The sequence below is a fragment of the Thunnus albacares genome, chromosome 4 (assembly GCF_914725855.1).
Source record: "Thunnus albacares chromosome 4, fThuAlb1.1, whole genome shotgun sequence".
NCBI classification, from domain to species: Eukaryota; Metazoa; Chordata; class Actinopteri; order Scombriformes; family Scombridae; genus Thunnus; species Thunnus albacares.
The window spans coordinates 11,264,952-11,291,614 of record NC_058109.1 but is presented as its reverse complement, the minus strand read 5'-3'; the positions used below and the strand labels follow the sequence as shown (position 1 = coordinate 11,291,614).

Genomic DNA, 26,663 nt, shown 5'->3' with positions numbered 1-26,663 from the left:
TGGCAGCACCAACAGCAGGGTGGTGCAGGAGCAGCAGCTAACAGCTTCCAGCTCTCACTCGCATTTTCTGAAATGCGTGTCTGCAGAAAATGCAGACTGCTGCATCTACTTTGTGTATGCTCCACTGTTGTTTCTCTTACCACCTCCTGCATCTTCAAGTGGGAGGTGCTGCAGAAGCAGCAGCTAACAGCTTCCAGCTCTCACTCGCATTTTCTGAAATGCGTGTCTGCAGAAAATGCAGACTGCTGCATCTACTTTGTGTATGCTCCACTGTTGTTTCTCTTACCACCTCCTGCATCTTCAAGTGGGAGGTGCTGCAGAAGCAGCAGCTAACAGCTTCCAGCTCTCACTCGCATTTTCTGAAATGAGTGTCTGCAGAAAATGCAGACTGCTGCATCTACTTTGTGTATGCTCCACTGTTGTTTCTCTTACCACCTCCTGCATCTTCAAGTGGGAGGTGCAGCAGCAGCAGCTAAAAGCTTCCAGCTCTCATACGCATTTTCTGAAATGCGTGTCTGCAGAAAATGCAGACTACTGCATCTATTTTCTATATGCTGAACTGTTGTTTCTCTCACCACCTCCTGCATCTGCATGTGATCCATCTTGCTTTGCACCGCCACTGGCTTTCCCAGCTGAGTGGCCTAACAGTAAAAACAACAGTAAGTCATTTAAACTTGATTCAGTAAATTCCTCCCTCATTGAGTGGGAGCAATACCACATATGTACATACATTCTGTACACACATACATACATACATACATCTATATGTGTGTTGTGCCTGTACACACACATAAAGTAACACATAATTACACAGAAAAACACACACACACACACACACACATACAGAGTGTCATTTCTGATTTTCAGAGTAAAAGCCACTGTATCTTAACAAGAATCTCTGTATGAGGCTTTTAAAAAAACAAAAGCCAATAGAGTAACTGTATCTTTAGAGGAAGTTCCAGATGAGGCTCTTTTTCCAAAATAAAAGTCTCATAAAATAAATATATGTTCAGGAAGCACAGCATGAAGCTGTTTTTCAAAATAAAAGACACCAACTGCCACCATGTGTTAACAGGAAACTAGGGATGGACTTAGTTTTTCAAAATAAGATTCCTAGGATCTGATATTAATACAAAGAATTTCTTCTTTCACAGTTTTTCAGACATTATCTTTCTGCTTCCTGCTTTGAGAGTATATCATTTGATTTCAGCTGTTTCATTAACATGTTTTAGCTCTCAGCTTCTTCAGCTAATGCACTTCAGCTCTCAGCTCCAGCTTTACCTTTCAGCTTCCAAGTTTTCAAAGCAGTACATTTCAGTTAATATCAGCTGTTTTTCAGGCGTTTTCAGCATTGCTTTGCCAATTTCTTTCAGCTTTCAACTTCCAATGTATTTGAGCTTTCATCATTCACAGCAGGTTGCAGTGGCAGCAGCAGTAGCAACAGATGGCAGCACCAACAGCAGGGAGGTGCAGGAGCAGCAGCTAACAGCTTCCAGCTCTCACTCGCATTTTCTGAAATGCGTGTCTGCAGAAAATGCAGACTGCTGCATCTACTTTGTGTATGCTCCACTGTTGTTTCTCTTACCACCTCCTGCATCTTCAAGTGGGAGGTGCTGCAGAAGCAGCAGCTAACAGCTTCCAGCTCTCACTCGCATTTTCTGAAATGAGTGTCTGCAGAAAATGCAGACTGCTGCATCTACTTTGTGTATGCTCCACTGTTGTTTCTCTTACCACCTCCTGCACCTTCAAGTGGGAGGTGCAGCAGCAGCAGCTAAAAGCTTCCAGCTCTCATACGCATTTTCTGAAATGCGTGTCTGCAGAAAATGCAGACTACTGCATCTATTTTCTATATGCTGAACTGTTGTTTCTCTCACCACCTCCTGCATCTGCATGTGATCCATCTTGCTTTGCACCGCCACTGGCTTTCCCAGCTGAGTGGCCTAACAGTAAAAACAACAGTAAGTCATTTAAACTTGATTCAGTAAATTCCTCCCTCATTGTGTGGGAGCAATACCACATATGTACATACATTCTGTACACACATACATACATACATACATATATATGTGTGTTGTGCCTGTACACAGACATAAAGTAACACATAATTACACAGAAAAACACACACATACAGAGTGTCATTTCTGATTTTCAGAGTAAAAGCCACTGTATCTTAACAAGAATCTCTGTATGAGGCTTTTAAAAAAAACAAAAGCCAATAGAGTAACTGTATCTTTAGAGGAAGTTCCAGATGAGGCTCTTTTTCCAAAATAAAAGTCTCATAAAATAAATATATGTTCAGGAAGCACAGCATGAAGCTGTTTTTCAAAATAAAAGACACCAACTGCCACCTTGTGTTAACAGGAAACTAGGGATGGACTTAGTTTTTCAAAATAAGATTCCTAGGATCTGATATTATTACAAAGAATTTCTTCTTTCACAGTTTTTCAGATATTATCTTTCTGCTTCCAGCTTTGAGAGTATATCATTTGATTTCAGCTGTTTCAACAACATATTTTAGCTCTCAGCTTCTTCAGCTAATGCACTTCAGCTCTCAGCTCCAGCTTTACCTTTCAGCTTCCAAGTTTTCAAAGCAGTACATTTCAGTTAATATCAGCTGTTTTTCAGGCGTTTTCAGCATTGCTTTGCCAATTTCTTTCATCTTTCAACTTCCAATGTATTTGAGCTTTCATCATTCACAGCAGGTTGCAGTGGCAGCAGCAGTAGCAACAGATGGCAGCACCAACAGCAGGGTGGTGCAGGAGCAGCAGCTAACAGCTTCCAGCTCTCACTCGCATTTTCTGAAATGCGTGTCTGCAGAAAATGCAGACTGCTGCATCTACTTTCTGTATGCTCCACTGTTGTTTCTCTTACCACCTCCTGCATCTTCAAGTGGGAGGTGCTGCAGAAGCAGCAGCTAACAGCTTCCAGCTCTCACTCGCATTTTCTGAAATGAGTGTCTGCAGAAAATGCAGACTGCTGCATCTACTTTGTGTATGCTCCACTGTTGTTTCTCTTACCACCTCCTGCACCTTCAAGTGGGAGGTGCAGCAGCAGCAGCTAAAAGCTTCCAGCTCTCATACGCATTTTCTGAAATGCGTGTCTGCAGAAAATGCAGACTACTGCATCTATTTTCTATATGCTGAACTGTTGTTTCTCTCACCACCTCCTGCATCTGCATGTGATCCATCTTGCTTTGCACCGCCACTGGCTTTCCCAGCTGAGTGGCCTAACAGTAAAAACAACAGTATGTCATTTAAACTTGATTCAGTAAATTCCTCCCTCATTGAGTGGGAGCAATACCACATATGTACATACATTCTGTACACACATACATACATACATACATATATATGTGTGTTGTGCCTGTACACACACATAAAGTAACACATAATTACACAGAAAAACACACACACACACACACATACAGAGTGTCATTTCTGATTTTCAGAGTAAAAGCCACTGTATCTTAACAAGAATCTCTGTATGAGGCTTTTTAAAAAAAAAACAAATGCCAATAGAGTAACTGTATCTTTAGAGGAAGTTCCAGATGAGGCTCTTTTTCCAAAATAAAAATCTCATAAAATAAATATATGTTCAGGAAGCACAGCATGAAGGTGTTTTTCAAAATAAAAGACACCAACTGCCACCTTGTGTTAACAGGAAACTAGGGATGGACTTAGTTTTTCAAAATAAGATTCCTAGGATCTGATATTATTACAAAGAATTTCTTCTTTCACAGTTTTTCAGACATTATATTTCCGCTTCCAGCTTTGAGAGTATATTATTTGATTTCAGCTGTTTCAGCAACATATTTTAGCTCTCAGCCTCTTCAGCTAGTGCACTTCAACTCTCAGCTCCAGCTTTACCTTTCAGCTTCCAAGTTTTCAAAGCAGTACATTTCAGTTAATATCAGCTGTTTTTTCAGGCGTTTTCAGCATTGCTTTGGCAATTTCTTTCATCTTTCAACTTCCAATGTATTTGAGCTTTCATCATTCACAGCAGATTGCAGTGGCAGCAGCAGTAGCAACAGATGGCAGCACCAACAGCAGGGTGGTGCAGGAGCAGCAGCTAACAGCTTCCAGCTCTCACTCGCATTTTATGAAATGCGTGTCTGCAGAAAATGCAGACTGCTGCATCTACTTTGTGTATGCTCCACTGTTGTTTCTCTTACCACCTCCTGCATCTTCAAGTGGGAGGTGCTGCAGAAGCAGCGGCTAACAGCTTCCAGCTCTCACTCGCATTTCCTGAAATGCGTGTCTGCAGAAAATGCAGACTGCTGCATCTACTTTGTGTATGCTCCACTGTTGTTTCTCTTACCACCTCCTGCATCTTCAAGTGGTAGGTGCAGCAGCAGTAGCAGCAGCTAACAGCTTCCAGCTCTCACACGCATTTTCTGAAATGCATGTCTGCAGAAAATGCAGACTACTGCATCTATTTTCTATATGCTGAACTGTTGTTTCTCTCACCACCTCCTGCATCTGCATGTGATCCATCTTGCTTTGCACCGCCACTGGCTTTCCCAGCTGAGTGGCCTAACAGTAAAAACAACAGTAAGTCATTTAAACTTGATTCAGTAAATTCCTCCCTCATTGAGTGGGAGCAATACCACATATGTACATACATTCTGTACACACATACATACATACATACATATATATGTGTGTTGTGCCTGTACACACACATAAAGTAACACATAATTACACAGAAACACACACACATACAGAGTGTCATTTCTGATTTTCAGAGTAAAAGCCACTGTATCTTAACAAGAATCTCTGTATGAGGCTTTTAAAAAAAACAAAAGCCAATAGAGTAACTGTATCTTTAGAGGAAGTTCCAGATGAGGCTCTTTTTCCAAAATAAAAGTCTCATAAAATAAATATATGTTCAGGAAGCACAGCATGAAGGTGTTTTTCAAAATAAAAGACACCAACTGCCACCATGTGTTAACAGGAAACTAGGGATGGACCTAGTTTGTCAAAATAAGATTCCTAGGATCTGATATCAATACAAAGAATTTCTTCTTTCACAGTTTTTCAGACATTATCTTTCTGCTTCCAGCTTTGAGAGTATATCATTTGATTTCAGCTGTTTCAACAACATATTTTAGCTCTCAGCTTCTTCAGCTAATGCACTTCAGCTCTCAGCTCCAGCTTTACCTTTCAGCTTCCAAGTTTTCAAAGCAGTACATTTCAGTTAATATCAGCTGTTTTTCAGGCGTTTTCAGCATTGCTTTGCCAATTTCTTTCATTTTTCAACTTCCAATGTATTTGAGCTTTCATCATTCACAGCAGGTTGCAGTGGCAGCAGCAGTAGCAACAGATGGCAGCACCAACAGCAGGGTGGTGCAGGAGCAGCAGCTAACAGCTTCCAGCTCTCACTCGCATTTTCTGAAATGCGTGTCTGCAGAAAATGCAGACTGCTGCATCTACTTTCTGTATCCTCCACTGTTGTTTCTCATACCACCTCCTGCATCTTCAAGTGGGAGGTGCTGCAGAAGCAGCGGCTGACAGCTTCCAGCTCTCACTCGCATTTCCTGAAATGCGTGTCTGCAGAAAATGCAGACTGCTGCATCTACTTTGTGTATGCTCCACTATTGTTTCTCTTACCACCTCCTGCATCTTCAAGTGGTAGGTGCAGCAGCAGTAGCAGCAGCTAACAGCTTCCAGCTCTCACACGCATTTTCTGAAATGCGTGTCTGCAGAAAATGCAGACTACTGCATCTATTTTCTATATGCTGAACTGTTGTTTCTCTCACCACCTCCTGCATCTGCATGTGATCCATCTTGCTTTGCACCGCCACTGGCTTTCCCAGCTGAGTGGCCTAACAGTAAAAACAACAGTAAGTCATTTAAACTTGATTCAGTAAATTCCTCCCTCATTGTGTGGGAGCAATACCACATATGTACATATATACATACATACACTCTGTAAACACATACATACATATATATATATATATATATATATATATATATGTGTGTGTGTGTGTGTGTGTGTGTGTATATATACATGTGTTGTGCCTGTACATACACATAAAGTAACACATAATTACACAGAAACACACACAGAAACACACACACATACAGAGTGTCATTTCTGATTTTCAGAGTAAAAGCCACTGTATCTTAACAAGAACCTCTGTATGAGGCTTTTTAAAAAAAATAAAAGTCCATAGAGTTACTGTATCTTTAGAGGAAGTTCCTGATGAGGCTCTTTTTTCAAAATAAAAGCCTCATAGAATAAATTCATGTTCAGGAAGCACAGCATGACGCTGTTTTTCAAAATAAAAGCCACATAGAGTAACTGTATTTTAAAAAGACGCTCAGGATGAGGTTTGGTTTTTCAAAATAAAAGACTCCAAATGCCATTGTGTGTTAACAGGAAACTAGGGATGGACCTAGTCTTTCAAAATAAGATCCCTAGGATCTGATATTAATGCAAAGAATTTCTTCTTTCACAGTTTTAAGACATTACATTTCTGCTTCCAGCTTTGAGAGTATATCATTTGATTTCAGCTGTTTCAGCAACATGTTTTAACTCTCAGCTTCTTCAGCTAATGCACTTCAGCTCACAGCTCTAGCTTTACCTTTCAGCTTCCAAGTCTTCAAAGCAATACATTTCAGTTAATTTCAGCTGTTTTTTAAGCCATTTTCAGTATTGCTTCAGGAATTCTTTGCATCTTTTAACTTCCAATGTATTTCAGCTTTCATCATTCACAGCAGGCTGCACAGGCAGCAACGGTAGCAGCAGAAGGCAGCACCAACAGCTGGGAGGTGCAGCAGCAACAGCTAACAGCTTCCGGCTTTCACACGCATTTACTGAAATGCGTGTCTGCAGAAAATGCAGACTACTGCATCTAATTTCTATATGCTCCACTGTTGTTTCTCTTACAACCCCCTGCATCTTCAAGTGGGAGGTGCAACAGCTAATAGCTTCCAGCTCCCACGCATTTTCTGAAATGCGTGTCTACAGAAAATGCAGACAACCGCATCTATTGTTTATATGCTCCAATATTGTTTCTCTTACCACCTCCTGCAGCTGCAAATGGGAGGTGCACCAGCAGCAGCTAACAGCTTCCAGCACTCACACACATTTTCTGAAATGTGTGTGTTCAGAAAATGCAGACTACTGTATTTACTTTCTATATGCTCAGCTGTTGTTTCTCTTACCACCTCCTGCATCTTCAAGTGGGAGGTGCTGCAGCAGCAGCAGCTAACAGCTTCCAGCACTCACACACATTTTCTGAAATGTGTGGGTACAGAAAATGCAGACTACTGTATCTACTTTGTGTATACTCCACTGTTGTTTCTCTTACCACCTCCTGCATCTTCAAGTGGAAGGTGCAGCAGCAGTAGCAGCAGCTAACAGCTTCCAGCTCTCACACGCATTTTCTGAAATGCGTGTCTGCAGAAAATGCAGACTACTGCATCTATTTTTTATATGCTGAACTGTTATTTCTCTCACCACCTCCTGCATCTGCAGGTGATCCATCTTGCTTTGCACCGCCACTGGCTTTCCCAGCTGAGTGGCCTAACAGTAAAAACAACAGTAAGTCATTTAAACTTGATTCAGTAAATTCCTCTCTCATTGTGTGGGAGCAATACCACATATGTACATACATACATACATACATTCGGTAAATACATACATATATATATACATATATATATACATATATATGTGTGTGTGTGTATGTGTGTGTGTGTGTGTGTGTGTGTATATACATACATATATATATATATATGTATATACATGTGTTGTGCCTGTACATACACATAAAGTAACACATAATTACATAGAAACACACACACAAACACACACACATACAGAGTGTCATTTCTGATTGTCAGAGTAAAAGCCTCTCTATCTTAACAAGAATCTCTGTATGAGGCTTTTTAAAAAAATAAAAGTCCATAGAGTTACTGTATCTTTAGAGGAAGTTCCTGATGAGGCTCTTTATTCAAAATAAAAGCCTCATAGAATAAATATATGTTCAGGAAACACAGCATGAAACTGTTTTTCAAAATAAAAGCCCCATAGAGTAAGTATTTTAAAAAGACGTTCAGGATGAGGTTTGGTTTTTCAAAATAAAAGACTCCAAATGCCACCGTGTGTTAACAGGAAACTAGGCATGGACCTAGTTTGTCAAAATAAGATCCCTAGGATCTGATATTAATACAAAGAATTTCTTCTTTCACAGTTTTAAGACATTACATTTCTGCTTCCAGCTTTGAGAGTATATCATTTGATTTAAGCTGTTTCAGCAACATGTTTAAGCTCTCAGCTTCTTCAGCTAATGCACTTCAGCTCACAGCTCTAGCTTTACCTTTCAGCTTCCAAGTCTTCAAAGCAATACTTTTCAGTTAATTTCAGCTGTTTTTTAAGCCATTTTCAGTATTACTTCAGCAATTCTTTTCATCTTTCAACTCCCAATGTATTTGAGCTTTCATCATTCACAGCAGGCTGAACAGGCAGCAACGGTAGCAGCAGATGGCAGCACCAACAGCTGGGAGGTGCAGCAGCAGCAGCTAACAGCTTCCAGCTTTCACACGCATTTACTGAAATGCGTGTCTGCAGAAAATGCAGACTACTGCATCTAATTTCTATATGCTCCACTGTTGTTATTCTTACAACCTCCTGCATCTTCAAGTGGGAGGTGCAACAGCTAACAGCTTCCAGCTCTCACGCATTTTCTGAAATGCCTGTCTACAGAAAATGCAGACAACCGCATCTACTGTTTATATGCTCCAATATTGTTTCTCTTACCACCTCCTGCAGCTGCAAATGGGAGGTGCACCAGCAGCAGCTAACAGCTTCCAGCACTCACACACATTTTCTGAAATGTGTGTGTTCAGAAAATGCAGACTACTGTATCTACTTTCTATATGCTCAGCTATTATTTCTCTTACCACCTCCTGCATCTTCAAGTGGGAGGTGCAGCAGCAGCAGCAGCAGCTAACAGCTTCCAGCTCTCACTCGCATTTCCTGAAATGCGTGTCTGCAGAAAATGCAGACTGCTGCATCTACTTTGTGTATGCTCCATTGTTGTTTCTCTTACCACCTCCTGCATCTTCAAGTGGAAGGTGCAGCAGCAGTAGCAGCAGCTAACAGCTTCCAGCTCTAACACGCATTTTCTGAAATGCGTGTCTGCAGAAAATGCAGACTACTGCATCTATTTTCTATATGCTGAACTATTGTTTCTCTCACCACCTCCTGCATCTGCATGTGATCCATCTTGCTTTGCACCGCCACTGGCTTTCCCAGCTGAGTGGCCTAACAGTAAAAACAACAGTAAGTCATTTAAACTTGATTCAGTAAATTCCTCCCTCATTGTGTGGGAGCAATACCACATATGTACATACATACATACATTCTGTAAATACATACATACATACATATATATATACACATGTGTTGTGCCTGTACATACACATAAAGTAACACATAATTACACACAAACACACACACAAACACACACACACATACAGTGTCATTTCTGATTGTCATAGTAAAAGCCACTGTATCTTAACAAGAATCTCTGTATGAGGCTTTTAAAAAAAATAAAAGTCCATAGAGTTACTGTATCTTTAGAGGAAGTTCCTGATGAGGCTCTTTATTCAAAATAAAAGCCTCATAGAATAAATATATGTTCAGGAAACACAGCATGAAGCTGTTTTTTCAAAATAAAGCCCCATAGAATAACTATTTTAAAAAGACGCTCAGGATAAGGTTTGGTTTTTCAAAATAAAAGACTCCAAATGCCACCGTGTGTTAACAGGAAACTAGGGATGGACCTAGTTTGTCAAAATAAGATCCCTAGGATCTGATATTAATGCAAAGAATTTCTTCTTTCACAGTTTTAAGACATTACATTTCTGCTTCCAGCTTTGAGAGTATATCATTTGATTTCAGCTGTTTCAGCAACATGTTTTAACTCTCAGCTTCTTCAGCTAATGCACTTCAGCTCACAGCTCTAGCTTTACCTTTCAGCTTCCAAGTCTTCAAAGCAATACTTTTCAGTTAATTTCAGCTGTTTTTTAAGCCATTTTCAGTATTGCTTCAGCAATTCTTTTCATCTTTCAACTTCCAATGTATTTGAGCTTTCATCATTCACAGCAGGCTGCACAGGCAGCAACGGTAGCAGCAGATGGCAGCACCAACAGCTGGGAGGTGCAGCAGCAGCAGCTAACAGCTTCCAGCTTTCACACGCATTTACTGAAATGCGTGTCTGCAGAAAATGCAGACTACTGCATCTAATTTCTATATGCTCCACTGTTGTTTCTCTTACAACCTCCTGCATCTTCAAGTGGGAGGTGCAACAGCTAACAGCTTCCAGCTCCCACGCATTTTCTGAAATGCGTGTCTACAGAAAATGCAGACAACCACATCTACTGTTTATATGCTCTAATATTGTTTCTCTTACCACCTCCTGCAGCTGCAAGTGGGAGGTGCAGCAGCAGCAGCAGCTAACAGCTTCCAGCACTCACACACATTTTCTGAAATGCATGTCTACAGAAAATCCAGACTACTGCATCTACTTTCTATATGCTCAGCTGTTGTTTCTCTTACCACCTCCTGCATCTGCAATTGATCCATCTTTCCGTGCACCGCCACTTGCTTTCCCAGCTGAGTGGCCTAACAGGAATAACAACAGTAAGTCATTTAAACTTGACTCAGTAAATGACTCCCTCATTGTCTGAGAGCAATACCACATGCAAACATACATTCTTTACCTACATACATACATACATACATACATACATACATAAGTGTTGTGCCTGTACATACACATACAGTAACACATAACTACAGACAAATACACACACACACACACACAAACTGTTTTTTCTATCTTTATGGGGACTTTCCCTAATACACACACATACACATATACAGAGTGTCATTTCTGATTTTCAGAATAAAAGCCATTGTAACAAGATGCTTGGGATGAAGCTGTGTTTTGAAATAAAAGCCAATAGAGTAACTGTAACTTAAGAGGAAATTCAGGATGAGGCTCTTTTTCGAAATAAATGCCTCATAGAGTAAATGTATGTTGACAGGAAGCTCAGTATGAGGCTCTTTTTGAAAATGAAAGTCCCATAGAGCAAATGCATTTTAAAAAGAAGCTCAGGATGGACCTAGTTTTTCAAAATAAGATCCATAGGATCTGATATTAATACAAAGAATTTCCTCTTATACAGTTTTAAGATATTATATTTTGAGTGTATATCATTTGATTTCAGCTGTTTCAGCAACATGTTTTAGCTCTCAGCTTCTTCAGCTAATGCACTTCAGCTCTCAGCTCCAGTTTATCTTTCAGCTTCCAAGTCTTCAAAGCAATACATTTCAGTAAATATCAGCTGTTTTTTCAGCCATTTTCAGCATTGCTTCAGCAATTTCTGTCATCTTTCAACTTCCAGTGTATTTGAGCTTTCATCATTCACAGCAAGTTGCAATGGCAGCAGCGATAGCAGCAGTTGGCAGCACCAACAGCTGAGAGGTGCAGCAGCTAACAGCTTCCAGCTTTCACACGCATTTTCTGAAATGCGTGCCTGCAGAAAATGCAGACTACTACATCTACTTTCTATATGCTCCACTGTTGTTGCCCTTACCACCTCCTGCATTTGCAAGCGAGAGGTGCAGCAGCAGCAGCTAACAGCTTCCAGCACTCACGCATTTTCTGAAATGCGTGTCTGCAGAAAATGCAGACTACTGCATCTACTTTCTATATGCTCCACTGTTGTTGCTCTTACCACCTTCTGCATTTGCAAGTGGGTGGTAGAGCAGCAGCAGCGAACAGCTTCCAGCTTTCACGCATTTTTTCACGCATTTTCTGAAATGCGTGTCTGCAGAAAATGCAGACTACTGAATCTTCTTTCTATACGCTCAGCTGTTGTTTGTCTTACCACCTCCTGCATCTGCATGTGATCCATCTTGCTTTGCACCGCCACTGGCTTTCCCAGCTGAGTGGCCTAACAGTAATAACAACAGTAAGTCATTTAAACTTGATTCAGTAAATTACTCCCTCATTGTGTGGGAGCAATACCACATACATATATACGTACATTATGTACACACATACATACATACATATATACGTGTACATACACATAAAGTAACATAAAATTACACAGACACGCACACATACGGAGTGTCATTTCTGATTTTCAGAATAAAAGCCACTGTATCTTAACAGGAAGCTCAGCATGAGGCTGTTTTTCAAAATAAAAGCCCCCAATTGCCACTGTGAGTTAACAGGAAACTAAGGATAGGCCTAGTTTTTCAACATACTTTCCCAGTATGTTGCAGTGGCAGCAGCAGTAGCAGCAGATAGTAGCACCAACAGCTAGGAGGTGCAGCAGCTAACAGCTTCCAGCTTTCACACCCATTTTCTGAAATGCGTGCCTGCAGAAAATGCAGACTACTGCATCTACTTTCTATATGCTCCACTGTTGTTTCTCTTACCACTTCCTGAGTCCCCAGCTACTGTTGTTGTTGCTGCTACAGATGTTTTGTCTAAATATTCAATCGACAGTCACAGACAGTTTGAAAACATTTCAGACTGTTGCTGTATCTGTTTACTCATTTATGGATGAATAAGATGTCATATAAAATATGTTTATTTAAGGGTCATTTTGGTGTTTTAAAGCATTTTTCTAAAAATCATTTAAACTCGCTGTAGCATCACATGAGCCAAAGGGTTAGTGAAATGGATGGAGTTTACATTTTCCCCATTGTAAATTTGCATTGCTTTAGTATTACAAATGACTCTAAATACTTTCATATGAGTTGACAAATTATTTTAGTGTTTTTTTTTTGTTTTTTTACACAGGTCTAAAAATGACACAGGCAGCAGAATTGTGAACAGTTGTCCTTGACTTCTCTTCTCAGTTTTTTATGTCTTGCACCTTGGACTTTTTGTTAGAAATGTAATAGGGCCACTCAATTTTAGATTTTGACAATAAAATTGTATTTTTAATGGAAAAAGTCATAGTATTATGCAGGGGTGATATAAGTGATATTTTGAGAAATGTCTTATCATTTGGTGTCCTTTAGAATTCCACCTCCACTCAGAAATGACTTAAATTAAATTACTAATGGTTCAGAGTTTGGTACTGAAGGCAGTTTTCACATTAATAGAAATCAAGTGAGAATGTTGCCTCCCTGAAATCTGTGTTTGAGAAATGAACATATAAAATGATTACTATATGTGACATAACAACTAGTGGCTTACATTTAGAATATTTACTTTTCAGGGAATTTCTAAACGGTATGCTTCAGTGGTTGAACTGTGACCAAACAGGACAGATTGTGCAGATTAAGTATGCAAAATAGAGCTGGGAGCTTTCACCTATTCGCCAAGGATTACCATGGTGAAAGCACTGTCAGCTGCATTGTAACACTTAATCTGGGTTTTGGTCACATCTGACATCTTGTCAAAAGTTTATTCTGAGACCACCACAGTGAGTGGTACCAATGAATAACACAAATAAATAATAAGTCTCAAAAGAAAGCTTTGTTCATGAAACACATGTAACTTTTGTTACACCTGTTGGCAATAGCCAACTGTAAGAGGTACAGGTGTTAGCTAGATCTGGTGCTCAGAAAAAGTTATAGCTAACTGGTGGAGTTGTTTTGCAGTTAAGTAATAATCATACAGAAATAACATGGTTAGAATCAGCTTCACATATTATTTTAAATGATGTGTATGGTTTGTGTAGTTGTATTGTGTTTGCTATAGTCATCTTTTTCAGAGCAGCAGTGGTGGTGGAGGGTGGGATATGGAGCTCAAGGTACCTCCATATTTTCACATTTATCTTAAATTCTCAGTGAGGGAGAATCTGTCTGGAGGGGAGTGTGAAAATCAACTAGCAGAGACTTAACTTGCTTTAGATAGGTAATCCGTGTAGAGATCGAGACTGTTATTCAATCTTCCAATCAGCCTGCAAATGCAACCATACTGAAGTGAACAGCATCAACGTAAAACGTAAAAGCAGCCATGATATTCATTATGATAAATTACCTTACTCAAACATGTTAAATCTCTGCAAGATCATTTCCATACAGCAGTAAAATGACTGCTTATTGAATAATGGAAAAAACACAATCCCAAAAATCCCAAAAAACTACAGCACGCTTTGGAAAATACAGTTGCAGCAAGTTTAAATGATTCATAGAAAAAGAAGCTAAAAGATGCACAAGCTCTGGTACTGCATGGTGCCTAATACAGAAATCAGTTTCTTTGCAATTACCGGTTGATACATAAATAAGATATAATAAATAAGATCTGCATAAGTTTTAGAGAGTAAATTGTTGGGACGTGAAAATAATCTGAATTTAGAAAGTTCTAATGGGTAATATTCAACTTATTTTGAGTATACTTCAGCATGAGACACCAAAACACAAAACAGACATTTAATCAGTGAGCAAAGTGAAGAATACAATATATTCTTGTGCAATAGTATAGTAAACTCTATCGTTGCAAAGAACATTCATTCAATGCCAGGACGCAAAACTTACCTTAAAGAGGCAGACAGTCACATAATGAGTTGACAACACAACATAAAAACCCCAAAAACATTACAATGACCTCAATATTTAATGCAGAGGTTCAAAGTAAAGGCTACCAGGATAAAGAAAAACTGATGACTGAAGCCATAATTTAAAAAAAAGCTGTCATATTCAACTGTGTATTCATGCAGAGGTCACCACAATCATTCTTATATCTTACCAATGCGTTCCACCTTCACTGCTGCACCTTTATCCTTTCCCGCTCCTATCAACCGTTAAAGCTAGTTAGTAGTTGCCCTATAAACAACTTATCATAGCAAGTATTGCATGCAAATTGATGAACATTTTAACAAAAATCAATGGGAAACAAATGGAAAGGTGAAGGACTAGATGAGAGAATGCGGTTGAACCAAGACAATAAGTACATTGAAACAGTGTTGTACTGGTTGTGTAATGAATGGCAAAATCCTATCTTTTTACTGTAAGTGATATTTTATGGTACAGTTTTATAATTTTAAGATGTTTTGACCTCTGTCCTAACTAAAATACATGAGTTTGGGTTTTGTAATTTTTATTTAAAAAATGAATCAAATTTTAAAAAAATGAATTACTAATGTAGCCAGGTTTGCATTGTAGTAGTATTACATGGAGTTCTTCTGGGATTAGGTTATCTGTGTCCTTTATCCTGTAAGAATCTCCTGTGTCTTTCAAGTAAAATTCCAGATTCCCTCCCCTACCATATTTACATATTTTATAAAGCACAGAGGTCATTTTATGATACAAGTCCAGTGTGAATTGGCATCACAGTGATTCAAGATGAAAGATTCCTTATCTTTTTTGCACACTGTTTAGATTTTGAACTTCACCTCCCTTGGGTTGAGAATTATAGTGGCAGCAGGGTTCATTATAAGGAGCATGTTTGTAGGAAGTAAAACGGATGTAATACTTTCATAAATTCCTGAAATAATTCCTGAGATTTGGTCATTTAAAGTGATTCAACACAAATGTTGTTTAGTCTATGCAAATGGACATGGGGGGGGATTCCCAAGTCACGCACAGTGCAGACAGACAGGAAATAATTTCCTTCCTCCTCCTGTTTTGCATTCATGGCAGTTTTGCAGGGGCTTAAAATCACTGATAATCTCTGAATTCATCAGAAATCACCAGATATTCCCATTTGATATCTTTTAGTGCCCTGCCAATATGCCTCCCTTATTTTCAAATTCAACACAGTTTCATAAGTCTTGGGGTCTGCATTCTTTCTTGATTTTGATGGAGCTTTACCGGAATCTGCTGTTTTTTCAGGTTCCTCTGCCGCAGCTGCTTCTGCCGCAGCTTCTCTAGCAGCTTTAATTTTTTCTTTCCTTTCCTCTCTCTCCTTATCCAGTATTTGTTGTTGCTCTTGGGCAACCTTCTGAAGATCTGTCCCAGATCCTCCTGCCCTTGTTGTTTTCCTTGCTGTTTTCTTGCCCTTAGGTGCACCTTTATCAGCTAAATAAAAGAGAAAGAGATTTGCAGTGGGTGAACACTTGAAAATGCCATATTATGACAAAAAAAGTAATAACTTGTACAATGAATTGAGTACCTTGTTATTTCTCATGATGCCATTACAAACCATAATCTTTATCCATTACTTTATGATACACTACATTATCAGTTACAGTCTTTTCGTAGACTGCAATATCTTACCTTCAACAACAAGCCATGCATTGCATGATTTTATTCCTGCACAGGCAGCATAAATTCCTTTGTCTACTACCATGCAGTCTTTGACAACGAGCCTGTGAATGAGCTTGTCTTCTGAAACTTCAATGTCATATTTATCCCCTTGTTCCAGTGGCATATTCTTGCCAAACCACATAAGCTTGGACAAGGGGGCTGATATGACACACTCAAAAACGGCGTCTTCTCTCTCCATTGCCTTCACTTCCTGAATTTTCACCAAGAAATCCACCACTGAAAAATAACAAGTGAATCATTTTAAATTAAATAGTTTGTTACATATGCATGAATGATAATTATTGAAAACACAGTTAAGGTCATTCATTTGTTGTGTATTCAAATGTAAAACGTACTTTTAAAATCAGTGGAAAACATATTCACATCTTCTACATCCAGCTGGTAGAAACCAGCATCTTCTGGCATAAGATCCCTCATGCTGAAAATATACTTTCTTCCGACTTTTCTAAGGCAGTGCTTCATCTTGTCTCCCAACTCCTTTGTGTATGGGATCATTTCACCGTCCTGTGGGGGAAATATACAATGTAACTTCCTTAATTCTTGAAAGTATTCCTGCAAAATATAGCTGCAAGATAATAGCAGGAGAAATTCCACTTTTTTAGTTACAATGGAAAGCATCATAGCAGGACTTCATCCAAGCATCAAACTCAAAACTGTATGCTCTGCTATACTGTACTGTACACTAAGTGACATGTTGCAGATATCTTAGTTAAGGGACTCTCACTTCTCAAACACAGGTATGAAAATTGGTACTGCCAACAGATGGGCCTGTGGATGGGGATGTTGGTTCTCAAAAGATGTCTTGACAAGCAGATTGCAATTAAATTTGTTGTGGAGATGATGACTGTTTTTGATTTCATTGGGCTATCAATGACCTCTCATTTTGTAGGGATGCTAATAGAGTTCTAGATATGTAGTCTTGTTTTCACACTAACCTTGTACAGGTATATCGAGCTGCTTGGATCAAGAAGATCAAATTCAAGCTCAAAGGATGCAGTTCCATCTGCATTGATGTGGATAGGTTTCAGGTCTGACAGGTTTTTGACGAACTGTGTCAAAAAGAGAATAAGAATTAAATATCAATTTGTGATAACAATCATTTGAACATTATTTCAAATTAATGCTTTAAGAATTGCCTTCTGTTACTGGAGTAAACTTAAATTTGTCGAAGTATGTACAGCATATACAGAAAAAAGGAAACAAACCAAATATGCAAATATCACAAATGACAAACCTCAGCTTGTTCCTCCTCTCTTTCCCTCTTCATTTCATTTAGTTTCTTGAGCATCCAGCGAAAGTCAGTCACTCCAAACTCTGCACAGATTCTCTCATAGTCTTTTTTGTCAGCACTCATTAAGAGCTCCCAAAATTTAGGATCAATTTCTCCTTCTTTTTTCTCTGGTTCCTCAGCTTTGGGAACTACTTTACTAGAAATGAAAATAGGTTGTGATTAGTTGAACAATATCGTAAATGTATATAACAAAAAAGACTATCAACTTATGTAACACAAACCAACCTTCTCCTTTTTAGTACTTTCTTAAAATTGCAATTGGCGACTTCTGCTTGTTGTTGTGGGGCTTTTGTCATTTTGAAACCAACTGAAAACAGAAGAAGGCACTTAAATGAATACAATCATGTAATTAAACAACATACAAGAGGGACTGCTACGGGATGGGTATTGGAATGTGTGTAATAGACTCAAAGGTATGGGATAGTAGAGTGTCAAATTTGGATACAAGCGTATTCAGTTGAAGAAGATTTGGGAGTATGCTTGAATCTGCATGCTGTAGATTGAGTGACTCTGCTTTGGTTTAGGAAAGCTACATCTTCTTGAAAGAAGTATAATATTACATACATTGATTTGTTAAAGGCATAACAAGAAAACCATTCTTACCTTCAATAACATTCAGAACAACTGTGACCATGGCTTGTCCATATTCATTTTTGGCAAAACATTTATAGGTATCTGCTTGGTCTGGCTTAACATGTGGCATCTGGAAGATATAAAACATGTAAAATATACAGCAATGGACCCAGTGTTTGATGAAGTCGGCTTTGTCAACATGTTTCACACAATAATGTCTACTTTAAATGAGAATAGAATAAGACTTTTTTATTTTACATTATCATCCTCAAACAGCAGTGAGTTGAGGGGATAAGGGAGTAGATTTGTTTTTTCATGAAACTGACTGTGTTGAGTGTGCCCCTCTCAGGATGAGTAAAATCCCGTTTTCCATCCACATTGAAGAAAAAGTAATCAGCAAAGCAAATACTGATCGGTTGGCAGGCTGTATGACCTTGATGTAATCAAATATATTCTTTCTTACCTCTCCTTTTCTCTGTCTTCTTATCTAGTTCTTCCTCTGTGCTATTTTTATCATTCCTTTACATCAGCATGTTGCTGTATAGTATCACTGAGATTTGATAACCCATATCACTTGCCTCAAATGTATGCTCATTGGAGTTGGGATCGTATTTGGACTGATATCTTGCTGGATCAGACACATCTCCATTATTTCTGCTCCATACTACAGTTGGCTTTGGGTCTCCAGTGACAATGGCTTTAAAAAAAGCAAATTTGCCTGTAAAAAAAAAAAAAAAAAAAGATACAGGCAAGGTCACCTCATGTTGTTATTGTTTTGGAAACACAGTAAACAAATGCAGATATGTTTATTCAAACCTTGTTGTGTCATATATGTATATTTCTTGCATTATAATATACTGTACATTCATTACAACAAATGCTTAATACTTATATGCATACTTTTAAGACAACTAGTGGAAAATTTGTCCTCTGCAAAATGATAGCATTGATTTTTGATCATCTAATCACTTTTTCTGCTTTTAAAATCAAAGTCATAGTGTGTTTAATTCTATCTGACTGACGCAGGAATCTGGGTGTTGAATGGCAGGGCTCTGCTCCCTCTGGCCTTGCACAAAATTCATGGATCTAATCCATTATGCAGAATCATGGAAATTCCACCTTGGAATATTTTGTGATATCAATGTTTAAAATGATTCTTATGCAATCCTAGTCCTACCTTCTTGGATGGTCAAAGCAATTGGCTTGCGGGTGAAGTCTGGATGGCTCTTTCCCTCTGGCAGCTTCTCAATATACTGAGTAATCATCACCCCAGGGACCTTAGATTTTTTCCTGAATCCCACTGTCAACATATGAAAATGAAATGTCAGTGACAATGCATTTGACACAAAAGAATAAAAAAACATGACCATTATCATTATCCAACCTTCAAACTCTGTTGTTTTGTAATCAAATCTTCACCCAATAAACCATGCTGGAACACATTCTAATACATGAAATATTAGAATGTTTAATGTTAAAATCTACCAGTTTGTTATCATTCAGAGCCACAGTGGGGTCCAAAAGTCTGAGACCATTTTCATATTGGACCCCACTATATACAATATGTATGTGTGGCTCTGGTGTGGAGAGCCACACATACATATTGTATACAGTGGGGTCCAAAGGGAAAGTGGTCTCAGACTTTTACAAATTGTGTCACATTTTCACTACATTTACATTTCAGTAACATTTATCTTTTTAACCTTTTTCCTTGGGAATCCATGCCTACATTCCACCCTGAGAACAGATATGTGGTAATGCACCCACATATCCACGCACAAAATACATGTGCGCTACAGAATATTAATAATTCCATTGCATATCAGTACTTCATGCCTTCGTGAGCAGTAGGGAGAGAAAAAATAAAGAGACAGCTGACGACGGGCTTCTCTTTGGTTCTCTAAGCCTACCTTCTTTACCATCCCAATTCTCTGCATCAGGACCTAATAAAGGCATATGTTAAAGAGCATATACAGCACATGTAAGCATAGCATAAGCACTGGATAATGGATTAGACTTAAATAATTAAACTGAGGGACCGTAAATATGATACTAGGACAGCAATAGGTGTGTGGAATGGCTACATTATGAGATTTACAAGATTCAGCTAAATAACATCAGCACAGGTTAAACAATTTCATATTTTTAGCAACATTTTTATTGTTTGTCATTGTCAAGGTGCAACACTATACCACATGTGAACTACCACTTATGAATGCACCAAATTACCAAAGTATATGAAAATATGCAATTCTGCTACCTATGTTTAGGTACACAGGAGTTGTATGCATATAATGTTTATCTGACTTATCCCTCAGACTTTTAATTACAGACTTTGGGTAGGTGTTACATTTGTCCTAGCAATGGCAGCATTTCATTTATTTAACACTTGTACAGGGACAAGTATATAGCATGAACTAATGCCACATACTACAACATTAATAGCCTAGCAATGCAATCAACCTATGCAGTTTACAGCGGTGTGATTATTTTGCAATGTACAGTATGTCTACCTACTTTATGAGCTCCTGTTCCTCTTTAATAGACTGTGTGCACGTGCTATTCAGTTTAAATGTTGTTACTAATGTACAAAGTCAGTCTTGTACTCTGTGAATAATGTCAATCTGATTTTAATTGTATTACAGCCAAAGTGTAAAAGCAAAAGTAGAAGTCTGTGTGGGTACAATGTAGCCTTGATAACAGCCTGTAATTAACCATTTGAATTGAATCATCAGCATTACACATTACACAATTGATTCAAACACACAAACAATCATCGACATTACACAACTAATGCTTGCAGTTAGATATATTTACTATTTTCTTTAGATTTGTTCACAAATGGATCTCCTTTCTACCCTGGTGTGATGGATTCTGTGTGAGTAAGTGATATAAGTGTCTTTGTCAGACTCTGTCAAGGAGATCAAATACTGACTGAAGATAACTTTGTTTGAAATATACAGTATTTTAAGATATTTCTTATGGACACAATGCATGTAACTGTTCAATGTTCTCCTAATCATAAGACTTGATGATTTGACCTGATGATTTGGTAGGGTATTACAAATAATTACATTATTGAATACTACTACTACTACTACTAATAATAATAATAATTATAATAATGATAATAATGATAATAATAGTAATAATAATATAATGATCATTGATTTTATTTGGTTACATGTCACCTCATTGTTGTATCAGATCATAGTTTGAAAGAAAAGAACAGAAACAAACTGTTGAGAAGCCAATATTGTAGAGACACACTAGTTTGATGTTGGACGGTGTTCTTCAGTGCCTCTTTTCGAAGATGAGATCATATTTTATTGCTTACCTTGGCCAGTGGCCGTCCCATCCGTCACTTTTGTTCTTTTAAACATCTTGGGTCTTTTTGTTCCTCGGTGGAATCAGCAAAAGTCCCCAAACTGTAAAAGATGATGGAGGATGATTTAAGTATTTGCTGCTGTACTAATCCATCCAAACAGCAGGACTAGGAAACCTAATTTCTCCTCTCATTTTTCCACAACACAGTTGATAAGTCACTGTAAATCTGCAGTATTGTTGGAAAAATAATGTTGTTTCAAGGATTCAGTTTTGGCATAAGACCTGCCTGACAGCCTCAATTGATGGTGAAAAGGTTCCTTTTCATGCTAAAAAAAGGTCTGCCAAAACATTACCCATGACCATTATTTAACTATAGATTTAAGAGATACAGTAGAAGACACAAAACGTGATCATCTGTGGCTGCACGCCATGCAGCTGCTTGCTGTATGCTGAGCGTTATCACATTCCCCAAAAATAAAATCCTCTTAAAATTAGAACTGGAGTGTAGCATTTCATATTAACAACATGACACAATTTTACACCAGGCTTAAACTTACATTACTAAGGGTTTTTTGTTCTCACTTTAAGCTGCAGCATACTGGCTTGATTTTAAAATTATTGCATGCTTATCAAATTAATATTTTTATGATCTGTTGGTTCCAATCACAGTGGGGTGCTCTGCTAGTACATAGCTATCTTTCATTACACCACATGGTTGCTAAACTTAGAATGACAAATGTCACCTCATAAAAATAAACTGATGGAACATGTAATTGTAACAGATTCTGTGTTGCTGGGGCTTAATGGGATTTGCAGAAATGTTTATTTAGAAAGCAAACTACATGTATATGTGTATGCCTGGCATAGGGTATATTAACGTCACATGACTGAATAACATCACATGACTGTACATTATTGTATGTATTGCCAAAAACCATTTGCTTCTCTCCAGTGTGTGCTTGTTGCACTAAGATTTCAGGAGTATTTAAAGTAACTCTGTCTTAAGACACAATCACACCAAAGACACTCAAAAGTTGTGGAGTCTACACTGGTTGCTTGGCAACCTCAAGATTACCTTAGTCCAAAGTCACTGGGCCCGGCTGCTGTTTGACAAGAAATACATGGGGAGGTTACAACATGTAAAACACATGTAAAAAACACAAATTGTCATTTCTACATTTCTCTTTATGTGTGGATTAAACAAACAAGGTACAATATTTTAATTAGTGAACTTTAGACATGATGTTTGGTATATTTTTGAACTTTAGAGAGGGCCAGACTTGCTTTTAACCCCTGCTTCCAGTCTTCATGCCGAGCTAACTCTTGGCAAAGAAGCAAATAAACATCCATTAATTGATGCTTTAGTCATGCCAGCCCTGAACTGAAGCTGGCCACTCTTTTGCAGCCTCATGGAATTTGATCTTTGGCAGGATTTGCTAACATTTTGGCTAGATATTTAGCTAATGTTAAAAGAAGTCACTACTATTAGAGCAACCTTTCTGTCCAGAGTAACAGCCTATTTCCTTTAAGTGTGATGCCATAATATGTAGGAAATTGTATTGAGATTGTTAAGACCTTTAATGATAATCCTCCCAAAACCAGGTCATAGGGTGGAAAATAGAGAGAGAAAAACCTGTGGGTGATTTAAGCTGCTGTAAATTACAGTTAATCTCTTTCCCAAGTCATTCTCTGTTGCATGACCCAAGAATCTACATCTTAATCATAGTTCAGGTTCAGATATTAGTTTTGTAGTAAAGGTGACTGTGACAACAGGAAGGGGATTGCCTGGAGCTACAATATATTTTCTGTTACAGCAGTCCTAGGTCTTTTGTTGATTTTGGTGGATGGATATTGATTGTAAGCTGCATCCTCTACTTACCCTCATAGCCCCATCACCATCACCACCACACACAAACATACTGTATGTTTGTTATGGTTATTTGACTTGAAATTGATTAAAACAATCCAGAGGGGACATTCAGTCATTCAATATGTATGAGTATGAAGAATGGCTAAGAGTAAATGTGGGTGATTCATTGGGAAAATGTGTTTCCTTAAACTAAATTTTGCTGATGCTGTCTGAACTCTGTAGCTCTGCTCTGGACCATTTCCCCAGCCCCAGTACTTGTTAGAATTGCGAAGCGTAACAGCCCTGCTAATTGTAATTTGTAATTGTAATTTTAGATTATATGGCTCTTTTTTCCCAACTGTTTGATGTGTCTGCACATGCACATTAGAGGTAATGCATGACTCTATTTTGCATTGTGCATGAGCTGCAGAGAAAAGCATCTCTTTGGCTGTAGCAGAAGGTCTCGATCTAATTGCAAACCAGGGTATGAAAGCAATACAGTCTATTGCAACCCCAACAGTCACTTTAGACTGTAAAGCTCCTTATACCTTGAGGTGAAAAGGTAAATAGACACACACACCCACTAACTGACAGACTGTATGAATAACCAACTGACTGATTGATTTTACTATCTCTAGAACTCTGTGCAGTCGTTGGCAGGGCTAACAAGCTGCTGTTACTTCCTGTCATGAGGTACCAGCAAGCGCTATTGCAGAACTAAATCGTGATTTCCGCTAAAGAACTGAGCCATATATGGACAAATTAACCTGACTGAACAATTACATATCAGCATTGATAAATGTTCCAAAAAACACTTCAAATCTATCGGCCCAGTGACTTCTGGTAGATTAAGCACATTGAACTTTTATTTCTGAGATGTTCTGTGACACGTTACCTCTCTCATGTATAGTATTTTGTACAAACCCAACACCACCCAATATAGGCGCGTGATATTCTAGGGTGTTGCTGGTCTACGGCTGTTGGAAGATGAGTAAACTGGATTGTCATATGATAGGTCACATGCCACATAAACTGTGAACATCCCATCTCTAACATCTTAATATGCTTGTAAATCAATGTTGACATGATGAGTGAGTTGTACTACAGTGCAATCTGTTCAGTACAGCAAATTTAATCACTAATTAAAACCTTATTATGGTGCTCTGACGCAAAAAAAAAAAAAAAAGATATGTAATCGATCTTTATTACACCCCAACTCTTTATAAATAATAGTTTTCAATTAGCACCTAACCGCACTAGCTTGGCTTTTCATTACAGCAACTAAATCGGTGTCATCATTATCATCACTATCTTATTTTTCTAAGCAGTACTGTAAATGGTAACAGAAAAAATCGTGCTGAACATGCTTTAACTACAGTTGTGGTGAGTGAGCTCTTCCTATGACTACAAATTGCATTTGATTGAACTAGATTTGTTTCTTTTTTTTAATCACATGATGTGCTCTGGAAGGCTGGTTGTCAGAATTTTATATTTTTGAGCTTAACAGACTTTTAAAACTGGACTGTTTTTTAGTTTTAGGATTGCTTAAAACGTGTTCTGTGTACTTGGCTTCTGACACGGCGCTAAGCGAATCGTCTCCATGCTGTGAGAGTTAGTTTTTATGGGTTTCATGTGGCCTGAGCTGCATGCTGCTTATGTGACCAGCAATGAAATACAGCACGGGACAGTATACTCAGAGACTGAGCGCATCATAAAAATGATTAAAAGCAAGATACTACTAAGGGCATGTTCAGAAAGCGTGTAGCTATCTAGGGAGTTGATATTGATGCTAAACATGTGCAGCAGCAGGTTTGCCTAACAGTTTTCTTATTTTGGGTTATTACCAAACTTTTTTGCCTTAGTTACAGAGAGATATTATGGTTTACAATGTATATTTTTCATTAGCAGTAAAAAAGGACAAATAAGTAAACAGATAAGCATTTATTGGGCAGTGTTGTGGCAGATATTAATAAGAAAGCTTTTGAAAAAAGGATTCTTTTCTAAGTGTCATGGGAAAGTGTTTACATTTTTTTTTAAAGCTTTTTGGTTGTTAAAAACTATTGACTAGCCATGAAGTCACCAATGGACTTTTGAATGGTGTTTAACTTAGCTTATGTTTGGTGATTAGCTATACTGTATGTATATGATAGAACATAGAGACAGAAATATGAATATTAATAAGATATTTTGATTTACTAACTTTCAAAAGTTGTTTGCATAAGATTTGGTGACAACACACATTTTAGTTGTTAATTGAAAATGTTATGAGAAGTCACTGTTGCAATTGCAAGTATACATTAGCATATGTTTGCACTTTCTATAAAAAATGACTCAGAGAGTCTTCTTGGTTAAATTTGTACAAGCTTTGAATTTAACACTAACACAAAATTCTGACAAAATTACACATTTGGAGCAAACATTAGAGCAGCAAAATCACGAAACCATTTGACTGTACTAGTACTGAATAGAATAATGGAAAACTAAAACATTATATATCAGAGCACCCTCTAAAAACGGAGCGCCTCAATTGTGTTTATAGGCAAACACATTCCACAGTTTGCCACATTAAATGAGTGTGTCTGTGGACTAGTTAAGAGCGAATCAGCAACAGGATTAGTTCAGTGTTAAAGACTGTATCCGAAGCTCAATACTTAACACCTCCATTTAAGAGTGGTGCTGTATGTAAGATGAATGATGAACTTACCTCCGTACTCCTCTGATCCTCTTGAGTGGTGCTGCTTCTCAGTCTGATATTTGAGTGTTGCCTCCCTGGTCTACAAGCTATTAAATCCTTACAGGAATGCCAGTGACTCTGCGACAAGCACCCACGTTGTCAGACGCGGTGCCTGCCAAGAAAGGGGATTGCTTTTTTGTTTTTGGCATAAATCACAACCTCTAGCGAGGGGGAGGAGGGAAAGCCAAGGTTGTCTACAAGCCTCACGTTGGGATGACTATGACTATGGCTTCTTGTTGGAAAATGTATGAGCTTCCCTGGGAGATATGGTCAAAATGAGATGCATTTTATGCATGAAAATGGAATTACCTCAAAGACCCTCTATTGTCCACTATACTGCATGTTTTTACTGTTGTTTTGAAATTGTACTATAATAGTTCTACAATGTGACTGATACTGTATCCTCATCCTTTCATGTTATCATTTACAATATTTACAGATTACTTTAACTCTACACCTTTGGAAAGGCAAACCTTAACAGGAAATGTGGACTTCAGTTATAATTTTGAGTTAAACCTACACAGACACTGTGTTTGGTCTTTTTGTTGGCTGTTTAATAAAGATGGAATGTCAGTATTATCTTAAGCAGATTGTGATGCTGAAAGTAAGAACAAGTTTTTAGTCAAAGCTTAGTG

At 38.2% G+C, this 26,663-nt stretch overlaps 1 protein-coding gene across 50 annotated transcripts in view; it reads right to left on the bottom strand.

The window, feature by feature from the left end:
* Window positions 1-26,080, bottom strand: part of igfn1.4 (immunoglobulin like and fibronectin type III domain containing 1, tandem duplicate 4) — a 38,374-nt gene extending 12,294 nt beyond the window's left edge. For 23 of the 50 annotated variants that reach the window (XM_044348782.1, XM_044348785.1, XM_044348819.1 and 20 more), the window contains exons 1-24: window positions 25,999-26,080; window positions 22,521-22,548; window positions 21,456-21,546; window positions 20,029-20,061; window positions 19,296-19,418; window positions 18,697-18,836; window positions 18,149-18,248; window positions 17,771-17,852; window positions 17,489-17,681; window positions 17,190-17,303; window positions 16,590-16,758; window positions 16,204-16,470; window positions 15,799-16,005; window positions 14,735-14,779; window positions 12,469-12,519; window positions 11,910-11,975; window positions 10,573-10,638; window positions 9,211-9,276; window positions 7,468-7,533; window positions 5,759-5,824; window positions 4,467-4,532; window positions 3,161-3,226; window positions 1,875-1,940; window positions 576-641 (exon numbers count right to left, since the gene is read on the bottom strand). In XM_044348782.1, the coding sequence (XP_044204717.1) occupies window positions 576-641; window positions 1,875-1,940; window positions 3,161-3,226; window positions 4,467-4,532; window positions 5,759-5,824; window positions 7,468-7,533; window positions 9,211-9,276; window positions 10,573-10,638; window positions 11,910-11,975; window positions 12,469-12,519; window positions 14,735-14,779; window positions 15,799-16,005; window positions 16,204-16,470; window positions 16,590-16,758; window positions 17,190-17,303; window positions 17,489-17,681; window positions 17,771-17,852; window positions 18,149-18,248; window positions 18,697-18,836; window positions 19,296-19,418; window positions 20,029-20,061; window positions 21,456-21,501 (2,164 nt within the window). In that variant the 5' untranslated portion in view covers window positions 21,502-21,546; window positions 22,521-22,548; window positions 25,999-26,080. The remainder of the gene's footprint in view (window positions 1-575; window positions 642-1,874; window positions 1,941-3,160; window positions 3,227-4,466; window positions 4,533-5,758; window positions 5,825-7,467; window positions 7,534-9,210; window positions 9,277-10,572; window positions 10,639-11,909; window positions 11,976-12,468; window positions 12,520-14,734; window positions 14,780-15,798; window positions 16,006-16,203; window positions 16,471-16,589; window positions 16,759-17,189; window positions 17,304-17,488; window positions 17,682-17,770; window positions 17,853-18,148; window positions 18,249-18,696; window positions 18,837-19,295; window positions 19,419-20,028; window positions 20,062-21,455; window positions 21,547-22,520; window positions 22,549-25,998) is intronic. The other 27 variants (XM_044348796.1, XM_044348807.1, XM_044348793.1 and 24 more) reach the window with 26 other exon arrangements.
* Window positions 26,081-26,663: the final 583 nt, after the last annotated feature.